Source organism: Ambystoma mexicanum, chromosome 9 (genome assembly GCF_040938575.1).
Source record: "Ambystoma mexicanum isolate Mex_15411 chromosome 9, UKY_AmexF1_1, whole genome shotgun sequence".
Lineage (NCBI taxonomy): Eukaryota > Metazoa > Chordata > Amphibia > Caudata > Ambystomatidae > Ambystoma > Ambystoma mexicanum.
The window spans coordinates 5,402,296-5,423,923 of record NC_090931.1 but is presented as its reverse complement, the minus strand read 5'-3'; the positions used below and the strand labels follow the sequence as shown (position 1 = coordinate 5,423,923).

Below are 21,628 nucleotides of genomic sequence, written 5' to 3'. Positions count from 1 at the left end.
CAGTGGACTGGGGGTGGGGCCATGTTCCACGTTGCTTTGGCACACCTTTGCTTGCTCATGTTGACTGTTTAGTAGTCTATTAAAAAAATACTCTTATCACACGTTTCGCCGCATTTGGAAAGCGCCTGTGTGTGAACTCATTTCCAGAAAATGTTTTGGGTCATTGGCTGTCAGACTGTCCCATAAAAGGCCGAAGCTGACAGGACCACTGCCGTCACATGCATTCATGTTTGTTGTTCGACGAATCGACGGGGTGGATGACACCGCGCAGGCACAAAGGGGGCCAGTGTGTTGCTGTTGGGTGGAGGGAGGGGGCTGTCCTACGCTCTAGTCTGAGTGTAACATTAGGAGACACTCCTGGATTTTCCTTACTGGGGGTTGTTGTGTTCGAAGCCTAAGGTGCCCTTCATTGTTATTTTTTGCAACACCCTGGCAGCTCTGCCTTCTTCGGTGTTCGTTCGCTCGCCGGGGTGGTCGGTCAGTGTGTTAGTGTGTGTCATCCATAAAAAGCGTGATTTATTACAAAGGCTCCTGAGTCCTCACCCTTTCTCCTCCCTGTTGCTTAGACAGACGAGCTCCAGTTTCCTGATTTTTACATCCACTTAACACTAACACGAGACGCACAGAGGAGTTGCTGAATGAATCATTGAGGGCAACATTGTGTCCAACAGATGAGATCTTCATGTATGTGGTTTGTGAACTATAAATAGTAAACACGCTCCAGTATAATTGGGCCCAAGCAAGAAACATACCTTGGAAAAACGGCTCACATTTTTGCAAAAAACATGCATTTTACATATTTCAAATGAGCGAATGTAATGATAACTGATGACATACAGTATACACCGTAGGGACTACATGAGGGCCTGCTGCAGTCTCACGGATTGCTGCTCAGCTGCCACTGCTAGCTATTAGCTAACCAAAACAAGTTCCACCCCAGTCAGTGTGGGGGATGGGAATGGAAGTAGCCCATCGTATTATTGAGAATAATGCAGTATTACCACAAACCATATTCCCCGGAATAGAATATGAGGGGAATACCTCATGCTCGGTAATCAAGCATTCCACGGCCTCTTTAGCTGTAGTCCCGTGAAGCCAGGATGCCCGAGTTCATACTCCAGCTTACATGTCAGTGTGATTGAACCTATGCAAAACACTTTGCTTCCATTGCCCCATTACAGAAAGAATTTTAAAAAAAGGTGCAACGGATGCACCTTCTTCAAATGCTGCCTGCCTCTTGGAAATGTGGAAATCCTTGTGCCTAAAAGCTTGTGCTCAGTGTAGAAATATTTGACCATGCACATCAAGTGGCCATTGACTAGTCTTCATTGTGCCGCAACGAATGCCTTGTTGTAATGTGTCTATTTTTCCCCATCTCCCTGGCATGCTGTTCAGGATGTTTGTTTGCATGTATGAGGTAACGAGTGCTCCGAGTATGGGATGTCCTGTGAGTGCGCTGCTTTCCCTATTTTGCCAACCTCTGATCCGAAGCTGAAAAGTAGATGCACACAGTCTTGAAATGAGGCCAAATTTGCACAGACCTGCAGATGAACTTAACTGGTCTGCTGTTAAATCTCAGTTACCAGTTTAATGGCATCCACTACATAATAATTGCTCAGTTTACTATTGCTGATTTGATAGCTCAGTGGGTTGAGTGCTTGCTACTGCGATGTAGGCCATCTCAGCCTTTCATCCTTCTGAGGTTGATAAAAGAATACCAACACAGGTTTGGTGATATTGTATGCATATTTGTTCTATAAAAAAGAGCTTAAGAGTAAGTGCTATACATTAACATATTATCATTTGGCCTTGGACGTCTGCTTGCATTGACGATGACGATGGTTTGAGGGCCACTTTTCTTGATGCAAGGGGTGGGCCACTTTTTGACGTGACCTTGAAGGCTGGGCCACTTTTTTGAGGCGAGGGTGGGCCACTTTTGTTTGGGTGTCCGGGCCTATTTTTTGTCCCAGTCCGACCCTGCAGGGATGCCTCGCAGACACTGCCGGGGCATTCTCTTTGTGTCAGGGATACCTCGCAGACACTGCCGGGGCATTCCCTTTGCTGTCAGGGATGCCTCGCAGACATGCCTCGCAGACACTGCCGGGGCATTCCCTTTGCTGTCAGGGATGCCTCGCAGACACTGCCAGGGCGTTCTCTTTGCTGTCAGGGATGCCTCGCAGACACTGCCGGGGCATTCCCTTTGCTGTCAGGGATACCTCGCAGACACTGTCGGGGCATTCCTTTTGCTGTCAGGGATGCCTCGCAGACATGCCTCGCAGACACTGCCGGGGCATTCCCTTTGCTGTCAGGGATGCCTCGCAGACATGCCTCGCAGACACTGCCGGGGCATTCCCTTTGCTGTCAGGGATGCCTCGCAGACACTGCCAGGGCGTTCTCTCTGCTGTCAGGGATGCCTCGCAGACACTGCCGGGGCATTCCCTTTGCTGTCAGGGGTGCCTCGCAGAGACTGCCGGGGCATTCCCTTTGCTGTCAGGGATGCCTCGCAGACATGCCTCGCAGACACTGCCGGGGCATTCCCTTTGCTGTCAGGGATGCCTCGCAGACACTGCCGGGGCATTCCCTTTGCTGTCAGGGATGCCTCGCAGACACTGCCGGGGCGTTCTCTCTGCTGTCAGGGATGCCTCGCAGACACTGCAGGGGCATTCCCTTTGCTGTCAGGGATGCCTCGCAGACACTGCCGGGGCATTCCCTTTGCTGTCAGGGATGCCTCGCAGACACTGCCAGGGCATTCTCTTCGAGTCAGTGATGCCACACAGACACTGCCTGGGCATTCCCTTTGCTGTCAGGGATGCCTCGCAGACACTGCCGGGGCGTTCTCTCTGCTGTCAGGGATGCCTCCGTTCCCTTTGCTGTCAGGGATGCCTCGCAGACACTGCAGGGGCGTTCCCTTTGCTGTCAGGGATGCCTCGCAGACACTGCCGGGGCGTTCCCTTTGCTGTCAGGGATGCCTCGCAGACACTGCCGGGGCGTTCCCTTTGCTGTCAGTGATGCCTCGCAGACACTGCCGGGGCGTTCCCTTTGCTGTCAGGGATGCCTCACAGAGACTGCCGGGACGTTCTCTCTGCTGTCAGGGATGCCTCGCAGACACTGCCGGGGCATTCCCTTTGCTGTCAGGGATGCCTCGCAGACATGCCACGCAGACACTGCCGGGGCGTTCCCTTTGCTGTCAGGGATGCCTCGCAGACACTGCCGGGGCATTCCCTTTGCTGTCAAGGATGCCTCGCAGACATGCCTCGCAGACACTGCCGGAGCGTTCCCTTTGCTGTCAGGGATGCCTCGCAGACACTGCCGGGGAGTTCCCTTTGCTGTCAGGGATGCCTCGCAGACACTGCCGGGGCGTTCTCTCTGCTGTCAGGGATGCCTCGCAGACACTGCAGGGGCATTCCCTTTGCTGTCAGGGATGTCTCGCAGACACTGCGGGGGCGTTCCCTTTGCTGTCAGGGATGCCTCGCAGACACTGCCGGGGCGTTCCCTTTGCTGTCAGGGATGCCTCGCACTGCCGGGGCGTTCCCTTTGCTGTCAGGGATGCCTCGCAGACACTGCCGGGGCGTTCCCTTTGCTGTCAGGGATGCCTCGCAGACACTGCCGGGGCGTTCTCTCTGCTGTCAGGGATGCCTCGCAGACACTGCCAGGGCATTCTCTTCGAGTCAGTGATGCCACGCAGATACTACCTGGGCATTCCCTTTGCTGTCAGGGATGCCTCGCAGACACTGCAGGGGCGTTCCCTTTGCTGTCAGGGATGCCTCGCAGACACTGCCGGGGCGTTCCCTTTGCTGTCAGGGATGCCTCGCAGACACTCCCGGGGCGTTCCCTTTGCTGTCAGGGATGCCTCGCAGACACTGCCGGGGCGTTCTCTCTGCTGTCAGGGATGCCTCGCAGACACTGCAGGGGCATTCCCTTTGCTGTCAGGGATGCCTCACAGACACTGCCGGGGCATTCCCTTTGCTGTCAGGGATGCCTCACAGACACTGCCGGGGCATTCCCTTTGCTGTCAGGGATGCCTCGCACTGCCGGGGCGTTCCCTTTGCTGTCAGGGATGCCTCGCAGACACTCCCGGGGCGTTCCCTTTGCTGTCAGGGATGCCTCGCAGACACTGCCGGGGCGTTCCCTTTGCTGTCAGGGATGCCTCGCAGACACTGCCGGGGCGTTCTCTCTGCTGTCAAGGATGCCTCGCAGACACTGCAGCGGCATTCCCTTTGCTGTCAGGGATGCCTCGCACTGCCGGGGCGTTCTCTCTGCTGTCACGGATGCCTCGCAGACACTGCAGGGGCATTCCCTTTGCTGTCAGGGATGCCTCGCAGACACTGCCGGGGCATTCCCTTTGCTGTCAGGGATGCCTCGCAGACACTGCCGGGGCGTTCCCTTTGCTGTCAGGGATGCCTCGCACTGCCGGGGCGTTCCCTTTGCTGTCAGGGATGCCTCGCAGACACTGCAGGGGCATTCCCTTTGCTGTCAGGGATGCCTCGCAGACACTGCCGGGGCTTTCCCTTTGCTGTCAGGGATGCCTCGCACTTCCAGGGCGTTCCTTTTGCTGTCAGGGATGCCTCGCACTGCCGGGGCGTTCCCTTTGCTGTCAGAGATGCCTCGCACTGCCGGGGCGTTCCCTTTGCTGTCAGGGATGCCTCGCACTGCCGGGGCGTTCCCTTTGCTGTCAGGGATGCCTCGCAGACACTGCAGGGGCATTCCCTTTGCTGTCAGGGATGCCTCGCAGACACTGCCGGGGCGTTCTCTTTGCTGTCAGGGATGCCTCGCACTGCCGGGGCGTTCCCTTTGCTGTCAGAGATGCCTCACAGACACTGCAGGGGCGTTCCCTTTGCTGTCAGGGATGCCTCGCAGACACTGCAGGGGCGTTCCCTTTGCTGTCAGGGATGCCTCGCAGACACTGCCGGGGCGTTCCCTTTGCTGTCAGGGTAGCCTCGCAGACACTGCCGGGGCGTTCCCTTTGCTGTCAGGGATGCCTCGCAGACACTTCCGGGGCGTTCTCTCTGCTGTCAGGGATGCCTCGCAGACACTGCAGGGGCATTCCCTTTGCTGTCAGGGATGCCTCGCACTGCCGGGGCGTTCCCTTTGCTGTCAGGGATGCCTCGCAGACACTGCCGGGGCGTTCCCTTTGCTGTCAGGGATGCCTCGCAGACACTGCCGGGGCGTTCTCTCTGCTGTCAGGGATGCCTCGCAGACACTGCAGGGGCATTCCCTTTGCTGTCAGGGATGTCTCGCACTGCCGGGGCGTTCCCTTTGCTGTCAGGGATGCCTCGCAGACACTGCCGGGGCGTTCCCTTTGCTGTCAGGGATGCCTCGCAGACACTGCCGGGGCGTTCTCTCTGCTGTCAGGGATGCCTCGCAGACACTGCAGGGGCATTCCCTTTGCTGTCAGGGATGCCTCGCACTGCCGGGCGTTCCCTTTGCTGTCAGGGATGCCTCGCAGACACTGCCGGGGCGTTCCCTTTGCTGTCAGGGATGCCTCGCAGACACGGCCGGGGCGTTCTCTCTGCTGTCAGGGATGCCTCGCAGACACTGCAGGGGCGTTCCCTTTGCTGTCAGGGATGCCTCGCAGCCACTGCCGGGGCGTTCCCTTTGCTGTCAGGGATGCCTCGCAGCCACTGCCGGGGCGTTCCCTTTGCTGTCAGGGATGCCTCGCAGACACTGCCGGGGCGTTCTCTCTGCTGTCAGGGATGCCTCGCAGACACTGCCGGGGCATTCCCTCTGCTGTCAGGGATGCCTCGCAGACACTGCCGGGACGTTCCCTTTGCTGTCACTGCCAGGGCACTCTCTTCGTGTCAGTGACGCATGCTGAAGCCTGTGCCGCCCCTGTCCTCGGAGTGCAATGCAGCAAGCTTCCCGTGATGACAGGGAAGCTTATCTTGTTCAAAAGTGACTGCTGCCTCTCAAGGTTTGGCTCTTGTGTTCCATTTGGTGTCAACCTTCTGCGGAGACACTGGAGGACAAATGCGCCCCCCTACCCCTCCCGCCCTCCCCAGCCCCCCCCCCTCCCCAGCGGCTCAATAGGCGTTGAGGGCCTCAAAAGCACTGCTGATCACTTTCTCTCATAAAGCAGAGCGTTTAAACTGTGTGCGGTGTACTAGTGATGGCAAGCACAGGGGCAACGCGCTGGTCTTAGAAGCAAGACCGCGCCGAGCAACAGAGGCTCGTATCCCGGATCAGCGCTTAGAAACAAACTCAGGGATGGGATTAGGTTTTTATAAAAACACAATTAAATAAATGGAATTTTTTTGCACGGTGCAATTTGATTTTGCACTGCTGAAAAGTGACTTTGCACTCCTGACACAAACCCTGAGTCATGAAACTATGCAAAGTGTATTTTTGCAGTGCAAATGTCCGTGCAAAGTCATTTTGTACTGTAAAAATGACAATGCACTGATTTTGCAAAAATACACTTTGCACAGTCCCATGAATCAGGGTTTGTGTTAGGAGTGCAAAGTCACTTTTCAGCAGTGCAAAGAATTCCATGACTCAGGCCCACAGAGTCCACAGCAAACGTGTTAGCTTTGTTGCATCCATGTCGGTACTGTGAAGAAGTGTAAATGCCCCGTGCAAGCTGCGCATGGAAGCTGGTGTTGGTCATGGATTCCTAGCAGGTGCTAAAATCTGGAGGATTCCATAAGAATCAGTTGCTGTTATGCCAGCATGCATATGCCACCTGCAGTAAAACCAGATGCTTCTGCAGATGGCGCAGGGATGAGTGCGGGAAACAATCCTCCTCCTCTGTGTCCCCAGTACACGGTCCACACAATGCTCCTGCTCTGTGTCCCCAGTGCTCCTGCTCTGTGTCTCCAGTGAGCGGTCCTCACAATCCTCCTCCTTTGTGTGCCTAGTGCACGGTCCCCACCATCCTCCTGCTCTGTGTCCCCAGTGCACGGTCCACACAATCCTCCTGCTGTGTGTCCCCAGTGCACAGTCCCCACAATCCTCCTGCTCCGTGTCCACACTGCACGGTCCCCACAAACCTCCTGCTCTATGTCCACAGTGCACGGTCCCCACAATCCTCCTTCTCTGTGTCCCCAGTGCACGGTCCCCAAAATCATGCTGCTCTGTATCCCCAGTGCAAGGTCCCCACAATCCTCCTGCTCTGTGTCCCCAGTGCATGGTCCCCACAATCCTCCTGCTCTGTGTCCCCAGTACATGGTCCCCAAAATTACTCCTGCTCTGTGTCCCCAGTGCTCCTGCTCTGTATCCCCAGAGTGCGGTCCGCACAATTCTCCTGCTTTGTGTCCCCAATGCATGGTCCCCACAATCCTCCTACTCTGTGTTCACAGTGCACAGTCCCCACAATCCTCCTGCTTTTTGTCCGCAGTGCACGGTCCCCACAATCCTCCTGCTCTTTGTCCGCACTGCACGGTCCCCACAATTCTCCTGCTTTGTGTCCTCAATGCATGGTCCCCACAATCCTCCTCCTCTGTGTTCACAGTGCACGGTCCCCACAATCCTCCTACTCTTTGTTCACAGTGCACGGTCCCCACAATCCTCCTGCTCTGTGTCCGCAGTGCACAGTCCCCACAATCCTCCTGCTCTGTGTCCCCAGTGCACTGCCCACACAATCCTCCCGCTCTGTATCCCCAGTGTGCAGTCCTCACAATCCTCCTGCTCTGTGTCCCCAGTGCTCCTGCGCTGTGTCCCCAGTGCGTGGTCCCCACAATCCTCCTGCTTTGTGTCCCTAGTGCATGGATCCCACAATCCACCTGCTCTGTGTCCCCAGTGCACAGTCCCCACAATCCTCCTGCTCTGTGTCCACACTGCATGATCCCCACAAACCTCCTGCTCTATGTCCGCATTGGACGGTCCCCACAATCCTCCTGCTCTGTGTCCCCAGTGCACGGTCCCCACAATCATCCTGTTCTGTGTCCCCAGTGCAAGGTGCCCACAATCCTCCTGCTCTGTGTCCCCAGTGCATGGTCCCCACAATCCTCCTGCTCTGTATCCCCAGTACGTGGTCCTCACAATTACTCCTGCTCTGTGTGCCCAGTGCTCCTGCTCTGTGTCCCCAGAGTGCGGTCCCCACAATTCTCCTGCTTTGTGTCACCAATGCATGGTCCCCACAATCCTCCTACTCTGTATTCACAGTGCACGGTCCCCACAAACCTCCTACTCTTTGTCTGCAGTGCACGGTCCCCACAATCCTCCTGCTCTTTGTGCGCACTGCACGGTCCCCACAATTCTCCTACTTTGTGTCCTCAATGCATGGTCCCCACAATCCTCCTCCTCTGTGTTCACAGTGCACGGTCCCCACAATCCTCCTACTCTTTGTTCACAGTGCACGGTCCCCACAATCCTCCTGCTCTGTGTCCGCAGTGCACAGTCCACACAATCCTCCTGCTCTGTGTCCCCAGTGCACTGTCCCCACAATCCTCCTGCTCTATCCCCAGTGCGCAGTCCTCACAATCCTCCTGCTCTGTGTCCCCAGTACTGTCCCCAGTGCGTGGTCCCCACAATCCTCCCGCTCTGTATCCCCAGTGTGCAGTCCTCACAATCCTCCTGCTTTGTGTCCCCAGTGCTCCTGCGCTGTGTCCCCAGTGCGTGGTCCCCAAAATCCTCCCGCTCTGTATCCCCAGTGCGCAGTCCTCACAATCCTCCTGCTTTGTGTCCCCAGTGTTCCTGCGCTGTGTCCCCAGTGCGTGGTCCCCACAATCCTCCCGCTCTGTATCCCCAGTGCGCAGTCCTCACAATCCTCCTGTCTGTGTCCCCAGTGCTCCTGCGCTGTGTCCCCAGTGCGTGGTCCCCACAATCCTCCCGCTCTGTATCCCCAGTGCGCAGTCCTCACAATCCTCCTGCTCTGTGTCCCCAGTGCTCCTGCGCTGTGTCCCCAGTGCGTGGTCCACACAATCCTCCTGCTCTGTATCCCCAGTGCACAGTCCTCACAATCCTCCTGCTTTGTGTCCCCAGTGCTCCTGCGCTGTGTCCCCAGTGCGTGGTCCCCACAATCCTCCCGCTCTGTATCCCCAGTGGGCAGTCCTCACAATCCTCCTGCTCTGTGTCCCCAGTGCTCCTGCGCTGTGTCCCCAGTGCGTGGTCCCCACAATCCTCCCGCTCTGTATCCCCAGTGTGCAGTCCTCACAATCCTCCTGCTCTGTGTCCCCAGTGCTCCTGCGCTGTATCCCCAGTGCGCAGTCCCCTGTAATAAAGATTGTTGTATCATTTATATATATGCCTGCCTTTAGCACCCTTTTTACGTGTTTACACCTGTTTGTGCGCTCGGAGACCGGATACGTGACCCCATGCAGTTCATGTTCAATGAGCAGTAATGCAATTCTAATGCGTAAAAGTCTTGCATACGGCTTTTACGCCGCGGCTCGTTTTCGTGTTTTTTTATGGCAGAGAGTCGGCATAGATCATAAGTTATGATTCCACCTGGCCCTTCGTCGGGGCCCTTCCTCGGGGCCACATGAATATGCTGAGGCTGAGGTATCCGTTTGCATTCTCTGTGGAAAGGTTGCAAACTAATGCGGGGCTGTGTAGCCAGAGTGCAAACACAACAGATCCCCCCGCCCCCAGCCACCGTACTCAGAACCCAGCTCTAATATCTTCTCGGGGAGCCGCCACTTACCCCCTCCTGCAGCCCCGACTGCCACTGGCGGAACTGGGGGGACCTGTCCAGGAGCCTCAGGCAGAAGAGGCTGGCCAGCCAGAGGACCGCCAAGGAGAAGCCGGACGCCCAGAGCCTCCCAGCGAGGCCGGCCAGGCCGCTCTGGAGAGAGGCGAGCAGGTCCTCCATGGGCCCTGCCTGGCGAGCCAAGGGTTAATCCGCAGGACGCTCCGCGGGAGCCTGGAGTGCTGAAGTGCTGGAGCGCTGGAGCGCTGGAGCGCTGGAGTGCTGAAGTGCTGAACCCTCCCAGCAAAGAAGCGTCTGCTGCAGTCAAAGGGGCGCCCACATATTGCAGGCGGGTGCAGGGGTGCCGCACCCGGGCAGCCGGAGAGAGGCGCCCCCACCAGGCCTGCTGCCCCTCGGCGGGTGCATGATGTGCCAGGTACAGCCGCCTCCTGGGCAGAGGGGATGTGCGCGCCTGGTGGCCTCACTTCTGCTCCCTCATGCGGGTGTAAACGCCCCCACTGGCAGAAACGCCGCCCCCTGCACCTTGCCTCACATCTCAGTCACCCGCGAGAAATACGACAAGTATGCCACCCCCCCCCCCCCCCCCGGAAAGTCAGGCTTTACGCTCACCTCGGGAGACACCTTAGACACACAAAAAGAGCATTTGCACAAAGCACAGGTGATTGGCAGGCACCAAAGTGGAGACCGGAAGGAAGGGAGCCTTCGGGAAGCCTTAGGCGAAAACAAGCCGTTTTATTTTTATTTTTAATTATTTGTGTATGGTTACAAGAACCTTTTACAAAAAAAGATACATAAAAATAAAAGTTAAGAGCAAACAAATATTCATAGCAAAAGTACATTAAAAGAAAAAGAGAAAATAAAACAGGAAAATTGGACTTACATTGTGACCACAAACATTCACAACACATTAGTTGACAATAAAATAGGTAATTCATACATAGTACTTCCCATTTGTAGTTCCGAAACTCAGAAGCCTAATTTTAGGCCACCCAATTTCTTGAAAACCAAAAAGACAGCAATCCACCACTTAGTTCATTATTTATATAGTGCTGCCTGGCCCTGGGGCATCCAGGCGCATGGCAAGGTTACAAAGTAGCCAAGGTAATGCATGGTCAGTAGGTAAACAATACAAGACGTCTTGACATTATAAGACAGTTGCTGATAATATACACATTATAACATATTTACAAGGTTTGAAGTTGTACAGATTGTGCAGGCAGTAAGATGGCCTTCTAGAGTTCTTTGGCTAGTAGCCAGGTTTTGGCACTATGTCTGAATCAGTGAAAGGATGGTTCGGATCTGAGATCAGCTGGTAGTGAGTTCCAAAGTTTAGCGGCAAGCAGAGGGAAGCTTGTGCCGCTTGCTTTTTGGAGCTTAAATCTAGGGATAGTTAGGCAGTGTGTTTGGGCTGATCGAGTTGGACGGGATGGGGTGTGGTGCGTGAAGTTGTCCGAGAGGTATCTGGGTGCTTGGTTGGATAAGCATTTGTGAGTGAGAGATAGTGTTTTGTATTCGATCCTCTGAGGTATAGATAGCCATTGACGGGATCATCTGGCGTCAGAGATGTGCTCATGTTTGGGTATGTTCAAAGCTGCTCTTAGTGCGTTATTCTGGATAACTTGTAGCCTGTTGATGTTCTTTTGGCTAGTACCCAGGTAGAGGGCATTGCAGTAGTCAACTTTGGAGAGTACTAGTGCTCTGGCTAGGGTGGTGCAGTTGGAGGTCGAGAGGTAAGGTCTACTGGCATTAATGAGCTTACATGTGTAAGCGGAGGCGGATGAGATGGCGTTGATTTGTCTTGTCAGTGTAAGGGAGGAGTCAAGGTAGATCCCAACAGTTTTGACGCTGTTGGAGACAGAAATGTTGTTGCTGTCAGTAGTGAAAGTCTGGTAAAGTTTGTCGAGTTTATTGAGTCTGGATTGGGAGCCTAGGAGCAGAAGCTCGGTCTTGTTGTTGAGGCAGAGGCTGTGTTTGGCCATCCATTCTTGGATAATGGAATAGATGTTGTTGAGTACTGTGTTGTCGGTGGCGTAGTTGCTTGTTAGTGGGATGAGTATTTGAGTGTCATCTGCGTAATTCGTGTAGATGACACCCAAATGGTCCAATATGTCGAAGAGTGGTTTTGTAAACACATTATATAGAGTGGGGGAAACATAGGAGCGCTGGGGGACGCCACATGTAACGGGGGCTGGTTCGGCAGAGGCTGACGGAGCAAAGACCCTCATGGATTTGTTGTTTAAAAAGCACTGAATTCAGGCATTGGCCTTGTCGGAGAATTTGGCTGCTGAGGCTAGATGTTTACAGAGAATATCATGATTTACCAAGTCAAAGGCGTCCGACAAGTCGAGGAGAAGAAGGGCTAGTTTGCCATTGTCTTTGAGGTTGTCCATTTGTGTCTTGAGATCGATCAAGGCTGTCTCAGTGCTGTGTTTGGGACGGAAACCCAATTGTCTTTGTCCTAGTAGGTTATTTTTCTCTAGGTGGTTCTGGATCTGCAGGTAGGCAGCTCTGTCAAGGATTTTTAGGAGGAAGGGCACAGTCATAATTGGTCTGTAATTGGTGGGGACGCTGGGGTCTAGCGTGGGTTTCCTGAGTAGAGGTAAAACCCAGTAGTCCTTTAGGTTATTGGGTACATTGCTGGATGTAAAGGATGAGTTAATAAGAGATGTGATGAAAGGGGCAAGATGTTTGGCCGCTTCTTTTATAACTGGCGCAGGGCAGATGTTGCCTTGGCATTTGGAGGGATTCAATGAGTTAATTATGTCTTCTACCTCTTTGGTGGTGCTGGTGGAGAATTCAAATAGGTTATTTCTGTCCATTGATGAGGTGTGGGTGGTAGACATGGGATTGTCAGCGAAGATGAGACTTTCTTTCTTTGACTCAATTTTGGCTTGTAACATAGCAATTTTGCCAAGGAGTGCTTCTTGTACATTGGTACACCAAGAGATGTCTTTGGTGCATGTGACAAGGGATAGGATGGTGTCTCGGACATGCTGGTCTGCTGAGGCCATAAGGGTGGGAGAGGAAGTGCAGTCCTGTGCAGGGTAGGTCGAGAGGTGCCAGGCAGAAGGGAAACCTGATGATAATAGCCCAGGTTAGCATAGCTGTAGTTACAGGGGGCAGTGCTGTGGCTGGTAGGAGACCAGACTCTTTGGAGGCATGGTGTCAGTATGCTAGTCCAAATTCAAGGCTTGGGGCTACAAAGCAGTGTCAATGTGCTAAATGCAAGATCATGCGGGGCAGTGCAGTCTAGTGCAGAGTAATGCTGTCTGACGCAGTGCAGTACAGTCTGAGTGGACGGTAGTAGCAAGTGGGTGCGGTGCACTACTGACTTGATGCAGAGCAATAATCAGCTAAATGCAGGGTAATGCTGTCTAAATGCAGCGTGATGCTACCTGGCGCAATGCAATACTATTTAAAAACAAAACAGTGCCATTTAGTCTAGATGAAAAATAGTAATGTGTAGGTGCAATGGCTACTATGAAGCAATACAAAAGAATACAGCTTAGGCATATTAGAATACAGCGTGCTCTCATTTAGATACAGGGCAGAGCCATCGCGGCTGCAATTATGGGCAATGCATATGCAGACTAGAGTCATTCAAGTACCTGGATAAGGCAATCGTACAGTTCGGGATTGAGGTGGGAGCAGGACCACTTAGTGGTATACAGCACATTGGGACCTGCTTGGGGGAGGGACGCTCAGCGGGTCAACAAATGGTATCGGTGCAGAGTCTTGAAGCAGGCAGTTGTGACCTCCTTGGTCATAGGTGTGCTGGGATGCACAGGGCGTTTGTGACAGTTTGTGAGTTGTCACAGAAGTATTGAACTGGAGCTATATAGCAAAGTTATCGGCGCTAGTTATTGGAACACGCTGCTCAATGAGGGCGGTGCATGTCAAGGGGATGTTACCTAACCGGTGGGTATGCTGCATGGCAATGGGCAGACGCGGTCATGCAGGGGTCCCGGCCTCGGTCTCGAACGGCTCAGGACAGGCCCAGGACAGGCTCAGCACAGGCCCAGGACAGGCTCAGCACAGGACAGGCTCAGGACAGGGCTGCCTTGTTGGGCAGCCATATGTCATGATGCCTACCCCCGGGCATCCGGATCAAGCCCATCAGCCCCGGGAGCAGGCATCCAGACATTTACAAAAACCCCAGCAGCCCCAGCTAGGGGCTGTCTGGGTTCAGTCCTGGCACCGTAGGCACCAGGCTCATAGACATTACTTACCTCATGCAGACCATGCTGCAAATAAATCCAAGCCAACCTGAGGCCTGGATGGGACTATTTTACTACAGGGACTATTTTTTACTCGGGTGTGGTCCTGGGGAACTTCTTTCCTGGGACTACTTTGGATGCTATTTAAACCACGCCCGAACAGCAGCACATGCTTCGTGTTATTCTGCATCCAGCAGCGTGACTCTCACCGTGCCTGCAGCCAGCATCCAGTCTTCTGCCACGCCCACGTGCCTGCAGCCAGCATCCAGTCTTCTGCCACGCCCACCACGAATCCGGAGCTCCTAGAATAAAGAGGAAGAAAAGGACAAGGTTAGAAAACAAACTTATTTCAAATTCCTCACCTGATTCCGGATCCATTTCATCTCCCGACCTGGAAAGTACATCAGTCCTGCACGCGTCGCTTCGCCAGCTCCAGCACGGCGCCATACTCACCAGTTCTCACAGCATCTTTCGATCCGGCACTGTCTCCATTATTTCTTCGCCGTACTCCGGCACCTAGAGGCACAAGAATAACAAGGTGAGCCAAGGGAATCAACAAATACCTCTTACCACCATAGACTTACCTGATTTACCACCGGCGGTATTATTCTCCATATCTTCATATGCCGCATCTGTAAAGAGGGAGAAAAACAACACGTTAACACATGCAATAGTCACCGGACAGCGTTGGGTAACACAGACTCTTACCTGAACGCCAGCAGCAGCTACGAGACCTTCTTCTCACGAACTCAGTTGCAACTTAAGGAAGGAAGGGGACAAGAGTGAACATTGGCACATTGAACTCTTTGAACTTGATACTTACCAATCCCGCCTGGGACTTCAGAGTCAATGCTTACCGGAACTCTCCCAACGCCTTCAAACCAGTGAAGTAACTGGTATCTACGGGCCCCTGCAAGACACGCAGGATGGAGAACTCATCTTTTACAAACATAAGGTCAGGTTACTAAGGGGATATCGGAGGTGATTAGTGGGGGAGAGCGAGAACAGTTGGGAGGCCATCACTAAAACCCACAGGTGGTTAAACCCTGTCTCCACTTGCAGGAAAATACTTCTTCGGGTCCGGGAGACAAGACTAGGCGGGACAGTCCAGACAGTCATCTCTGCACTACGCATCACGTTGACGGAGACCGCAGCTGTCCGGGTCCGATCGACACCCCTGTGGGGTCCAGGTGAGCGTAACACCATAGTGGGTGGGCCGGGCAGCCATAGTGAGTTGGCCAGCGTTCGCCTGCCGGCGTAGGTAATTGGCTGATGTAGGTGCAGGGAGCCAATCACTGGAAGCCCAGCCTGCAGAAGGCTGTAATTGCACACACAAAGTTATGGGTGGCCATCATGGAAAAGAAACTGTCTCGTGGAGGCTAATGGAGTCTGGATGCCAAAAGCAATTTTCACAGGCATCACAGATATTTTTTGTAGAACGCTGTCTCCATGCAGCTTATGGCGAATTCTAGGGGGCAATGCAGATTTCGAATCTGCTCAGGACGGAAAGTGTCCCACGAAGGTGCAGCGGTCTTTGTAAAACAGGAATGCATCCCTGGCCTCCCCTGATGTGGGTAGCACTGCTCCAGCAGTGGCAAGAGGCCCAGTGCCTATGAGATCCAAATGCAGAGAATGGAAGGGCTCAGGCTCAGGACAGGGCTGCCTTGTTGGGCAGAAGGATGTTACTTCTTTCTAAACCTGTACCCCATTTATTGTTAATGCTGTTCCGTGCCCAGAGATCAATCTGCACCAGACCACATCTGACACTATTCCCTCTTCCCTACTTACAAACCTCCCAAACAAGGCCGCCCTTGCACCCCATCAGCAGATGTTTGAGCGTCTGGTTTAGAGTGTTTTACATGTTTCACACAGTTTGTGGGCTACATCATATTGCCTGTGTTTGGCTAATACCTCTCCAGTGGGAACCAAATTCAGCCGGATTATAAGGACATTTTTTCTGACCTTCCAGTCAGGAAAATTTCACCAACTACCTCGGAAGATGACCCAATTTTTTATCAACTGTCAAAAATGAGTTTAAGGGGACTGAGGTTCGCAGCTCTTCAATTGATGCGATCCAGCCCCTCAATTCTACTGCCGCTTTACTTTTAGAGGATTGTGAGTTAGTGTTTCAAGATTTGTGTCAGCTTTTGCAAGGATCTCCTTTACCCTCATGTCTGAATTAGAGCAGATCTTTGATTTGGAGTGTGGTGACAATCTGGCGACAAAGAGAAGCCAGTTTCCAGTCTACATGAGAGCCCAAGGAATTCAAGCCCAGCTCAAATCTCAGGCTAGGAGTTGAGGTACTCATTGGTAGTCCATGGAGTTCAGGCCCAGCTGGAATCTCAGGCTAGGAGTTGAGGCACTCATTGGTAGTCCAAGGAGTTCAGGCCCAGCTGAAATCTCAGGCTAGGAGTTGAGGCACTCATTGGTAGCCCAAGGAGTTCAGGCCCAGCTGAAATCTCAGGCTAGGAGTTGAGGCACTCATTGGGAGCCCAAGGAGTTCAGGCCCAGCTGAAATCTCAGGCTAGGAGTTGAGGCACTCATTGGGAGTCCAAGGAGTTCAGGCCCAGCTGAAATCTCAGGCTAGGAGTTGAGGCACTCATTGGGAGCCCAAGGAGTTCAAGCCCAGCTGAAATCTCAGGCTAGGAGTTGAGGCACTCATTGGTAGTCCAAGGAGTTCAGGCCCAGCTGAAATCTCAGGCTAGGAGTTGAGGCACTCATTGGGAGCCCAAGGAATTCAGGCCCAGCTCAAATCTCAGGCTAGGAGTTGAGGCACTCATTGGTAGCCCAAGGAGTTCAGGCCCAGCTGAAATCTCAGGCTAGGAGTTGAGGCACCCATTGGGAGCCCAATGAGTTCAGGCCCAGCTGAAATCTCAGGCTAGGAGTTGAGGGACCCATTGGGAGTCCAAGGAGTTCAGGCCCAGCTGAAATCTCAGGCTAGGAGTTGAGGCACTCATTGGGAGCCCAAGGAGAGTTCAGGCCCAGCTGAAATCTCAGGCTAGGAGTTGAGGCACTCATTGGGAGCCCAAGGACTCTCGTCCATATTAGGCCCTCCAGTGTTTGCCACTTTATATACCAGAGCAGCGGTTTGGCCTCTAGCCCATATACAATCACTGGGATAACTTTCACTACATAATGCTTGATCAGGGGAAGAATCGATTTGCAATATTTAACAAGAATCTTTTTCATTTGGGGAACGAGCTGCATGTTTTTACCGTTCCCATCCGATTCCACTTTGCTTCCTGATGGTGATGTGATACCATATAGCCCAAGAACATTACTTCTTCAACCCTTGGGATGACCTGGCCCTCCAGTACCCACTTAGAGTAATGGACCCTTTTTCGCGCATGCCTAAAGACGACTGTTTTAGACGCTGCAACCCGATTGCTCTTTTGTCCAGCAGAACAATGTCATCAGCGTAGGCCAACCAGTGGATCCTCCTCCCATTGATCACTGGGTTGGCCAATGCCGATGATTCTAAAGAGATGCCCATATCTGCCAAATACATGGAGTATTTTTTTATTGGTCATTTGTAAGGCGCTTTATAGAAGAGAATTGTGTTTCAAAGCACCACAAGGCTAAATGGGAAGAAAATGGGAAATAATAACAATGGCAAAACAGTAAACTACAGTCATGGTCCTACGAGCCCATGTGGCATTCGCACGTGCAAGTGCAGTGAGGAGAAGTGCAGGAGATAGGAGGGCGGGGACCAGAGGAGTGGGAAAGTGCTGGATGAGGGCACAGGAGGCAAGTGTTAGGGGGAGATAAGGAGGACAGCCTCATGCTAAGTGCTAGTATAGGTGACTCAAAGGTGGTGCAGGGGCCAGTAGGGCAGTGCAGTGGGAGGGTCGGTGTGCTGGGTACTGGTATTGACCGTAAGAAAGGGCATCACATCCAGTAAGATTCATGAGGAACAGGCCACCGGTCACAGCAGCAGTGGGGTGCTTAGCAGGGAAGGGAAAGTGGTAGAGAAGAGCAGAGTTTTGATCAGTTTCCGGAACTTCAGGGGGTCCGGCTCAAGTCTGAGAGGAGCAGGGAGGCTCCTGGGGAGGAGAGGGACCTGCCCTCCACTCTCTGCTTGGAGAAACGTTTGACAGTCAGAGAGTTGGAGTTAGAGGCATGCAGGACTCTAGTAGGGAGTTATTTAGGGAGGGAAAGTTGGCGATAGCGAGGTCCCAGGCCCCAGAAGACTTTTTGGATGATGCAGAGGGTCTTGAATTTGATCCTTGCAGCCACTGGGAGCCAATGGAGAGATTTTAGGGCTGGAGACATACTGTCCCTGGGCTTGAGGCCAAGGATGAATCCTGCAGCCCTATTCTGGATTAGCTGGAGGGGGCGAAGGGAGGGAAGAGGGAGCTGGAGAAAGACTGTTGCAGTAGTCCAGCCTGTAGAGGACCAGAGCTCTGGAGACTTTGAGCTTCTAGGAGAAAGTGAGGAAAGGGAGAATGCCTCTGAGGAAGGGCAGCTGAAAGTGGGACTTCTTACTACAGTCCATGAGGTGAGGGGTGAAGGAGACAGCGGAGTCAAAGATGACCCAAGGTCTTTAACCTCACAGCATGGAGGGTTTAGGGGGGCAAAGAGGGTGGCCAGAGGGTAGGAGGAAAAGAGGGCACATGTGTCCCGATGAGGATCTCTGTCTTGTGTTGAGACAGACATCATTCGCTGCAGACCGTGCCTGCATGGTAGACAGGCAGTCAGGCATGAGGGAGAATGAAGAGGGGGAAGTAGAGGGAAGTTTGAAGGAACGATGTATGTCATTGGCATAACACTGGACATGAGAGAATGAGCAGATCAGGTGGGCAAGGGGGCCCGAGGTAGATATTGAAGAGCCATGCCAATAGGATAGGACACTGGTGGACGCCACAGCTAGAGAGTGTGGTGGTGGAGTAGAAAGGGCCCAGTTGCAGCTGGGAAGGGTGGTTAGTGAGGAAAGAGGTCACCCAATTCAGTGCTCGGTCAGTGATGCCAAGAGTGTCACAAAGTTGTTTTATGAGGATGGAATGGTAGACCGTGTCAAAGGCAGAGGAGAGATGGAGGAGAATGCGAACAGCAGGAGAGTTGGAGTCGATATTTGCAAGCATGATATCACAGGTTTCAGGAGAGCAGTTTCCATACCTCTAGATGCCCAGAATCCAGATTGGTGGTCATGAAGGCAACCAACAAGGTCTGTGTGGAGGGTCAGTTGGGGGAGGACCAACTTTTCCTGGAGTTTACGCAAAAAGTGGGTAGTAGGAATAGGGCGATAGTTAGCCAGGCAGGAGCGGTCGGCAGATGGCTTTATTAAGAGAGGCTGCACAAGGGAGTGCTGAAGGGAAAGAGGGAAAGAGGCAGTGGCGAACAGTGTTACAGAAGTCGGTGAGAGCTGGCGAGAGAGAGGAGATGTTGTCCTTACTGGTTCTGGAAGAGCAAGGGAGCACCCGTATGGAGGAGGTCTTCTTAGAGAGGACTACTTTCGAGACCTCATCCGGTGCTATTGGCAGGAGGGAGGGGAGTGAGGAGGAAGTAGAGTGAGAGGGGTCGGAGCAGGATGCCAAGGGAGGCATGGGAGGGGAGATGGGGGTGGAGGAACGTGAGGACAGGATGGTGTGAGTCTTGGATGTGAAGTGGGAGGCCAAGGCAGTGTAGGGAGCCTGGAAAGGAAGGAGAGAGGTAGAGGCTGCAAATGGATAGGGGAGTTCCTTGCAGATTTTGAAACGTTTGGCTGTGTGGTTAGTGACTCCAGAGATGCGAGCTTGGATGTGGGCCCACTTCTTGGAGCGGATAGAAGAGCGACATTGCCTTTGGAGCCGACGACAGGACAGTTTGACAGAGGATGAACCCAAGGTCTGCCACTCCCGTTCAGCAGCTCTGCAGTTGGGTTTCAGAGATGCTAAATCAGAGTCATACCAGCTGTTGTTCTTGGTGACAGATTTTAGGCGGATCCACATAGCAGGAGCAAGGATGTCAAGGGTGTTAGAGATGGCAAGGTGCACGTTAGCAAGGACAGAGTCAGAGGGAGAGTCAGGGGCAGGGGTGGGAGGGGGAGGGAAATGAAGGTGGAGGCAAAGGATGCAACTGACCTTCGCTTCATCGGTCGAATTATGTGAGGCAGAATCCTGTGCAGTGCCCTTAGGGACCACTACACACAATTAAGACTACAGGTGGCAATACAAGTTCACCTTTGGTACAAGCCTGTACTACACTGTTAAAGTGGTAGCAGTAGCGGAGCAGCCAGACTTATCTCAAGAGTAAATGAGCAGTAGTAGAGATAACACAAAGGACCACAATTACTGTGACTCAAGCAAACACTGACTCAATTTTTCTGGTAAAAAATATAAGTACATTTATTTTAAACCATCTGTTCAAAACACACTTCACTTCTATAAATTCAAAACCACACGTAAAATACACTACACACAACCAATTCCACTTGTTCCAGTAAATTCAAGGTAAGTACATTAGGATTTGACAGACCGGTGTTGCGATACTACTACAGCCAAAAGACTAGCTAGCCCCCAGTCCCAACAGTTCCGACATCAGCGTAGCCCCAGGTCTTTTCCAGACCTAGCAACTCCCCTGCTAACGCGTACCCACGGATAGAAATGCTCATGAAGTTAAAACACTCTTTGTACTTTCTGAATTTCGAACAAGGCGAAAAGTCGATAAATTCACAGGCAATACTTTTCAAGGCAAGGGAATCGGAGGACTTGTTCAAAGATACAGATTAAAGTCAATAGGCCGGCGCCAGTGTCAATGGAGCAGATGCTCAGTTGCCGAGGATCACACGTTGAACAGTTCAAGATTCGAGATGCCAAGAGTACTTAGATATTGTCAGATGGAAGGAAAAGTTATAAGAGGGAAGGAAGAAGGAACAAATCTTCGAGGAGGAAAAGGGTTCACCCCGATTCCAGATGGTCAGACAGAGAGAACGACCAAATGTGCACAATACCTTATTCCGTTGGAGAAAAGCTGGTGCCACAGCAGTTGTTCCTGGTAGTTCCTGCAGACTCATGGTTCCTGCAGCTTCAGTCGTGGGGACAAGAAGGAGGACGTCGGGAGCGATCTGCACTACCCAGGGATGAGGCCAGCAGCAGCGAAAAAGACAACGATGAATAAAAGGTGCGCTCCTTTAAATCAGGAGAGGGCTCTTCTCATGGCTATCCGGACCACTACAGCACAGCAGTGATTTCGACTCAGGAGAGGATTCTCTGACTGAAGAAAGGGTGAGCTGGTTGATCCCACCAGGCTCAAGGGAAGAAGACTCCGGACTGGATCTTCTCTTGTCGTTGAAGGGTAGATAGCTCAGGACTGCAGCAGGGCTTCACTGGGACTTGGGGTTGTAGCAGCCGTCTTCTTCTCCGCTTCTCTTCGGTTCTTTGCAGTTAAAGTGGCGACACTGACTTCTATCCCAAGTTCTGCCTTTTATGCCAAAATCCCCCATTCACACAGCCTGGCTGTCAATCACTTAGCAGGGGGGTTGTCCAGCCCAGACAACCACCTCAGCCAATCAACACAAAGTGCGAACTGGGTCTCCAAGGAGACACTGTACAGGGGGTGACTACACCCCTCCCTCACATTCAGCCCACCTAGACACCCAGACGCCAAAGGAGGGCTTCTGGTCAGAAGCCTGCCAAAGGTCGGCGAACAAAGGAGGCAAGCCTGGTTTGCAGCGCAAAGAAAGACCCAAGAAGGATATTAACAAAAAGAAATGGCGATTAAACCCAACCAGAGCCGAAATAAAAAAAGTATTTGGGCAAGCGGGTTTAAAGTTCGAGACTACTAAAATAGCCTAAAACGTTACCACGTTATGTAATATAATCGCGGTGGGAAAATTAGGGTAGACACC

General features: G+C 52.9%; 1 protein-coding gene across 4 annotated transcripts in view; it reads right to left on the bottom strand.

Moving 5' to 3' along the window:
• LOC138487603 (uncharacterized) overlaps positions 1-10,054 on the bottom strand; it is a 277,207-nt gene extending 267,153 nt beyond the window's left edge. For 2 of the 4 annotated variants that reach the window (XM_069614071.1, XM_069614073.1), the window contains exon 1: positions 9,581-10,054. In XM_069614071.1, the coding sequence (XP_069470172.1) occupies positions 9,581-9,748 (168 nt within the window). In that variant the 5' untranslated portion in view covers positions 9,749-10,054. The remainder of the gene's footprint in view (positions 1-9,580) is intronic. The other 2 variants (XM_069614072.1, XM_069614074.1) reach the window with 1 other exon arrangement.
• Between the last annotated feature and the right edge of the window lie 11,574 nt (positions 10,055-21,628).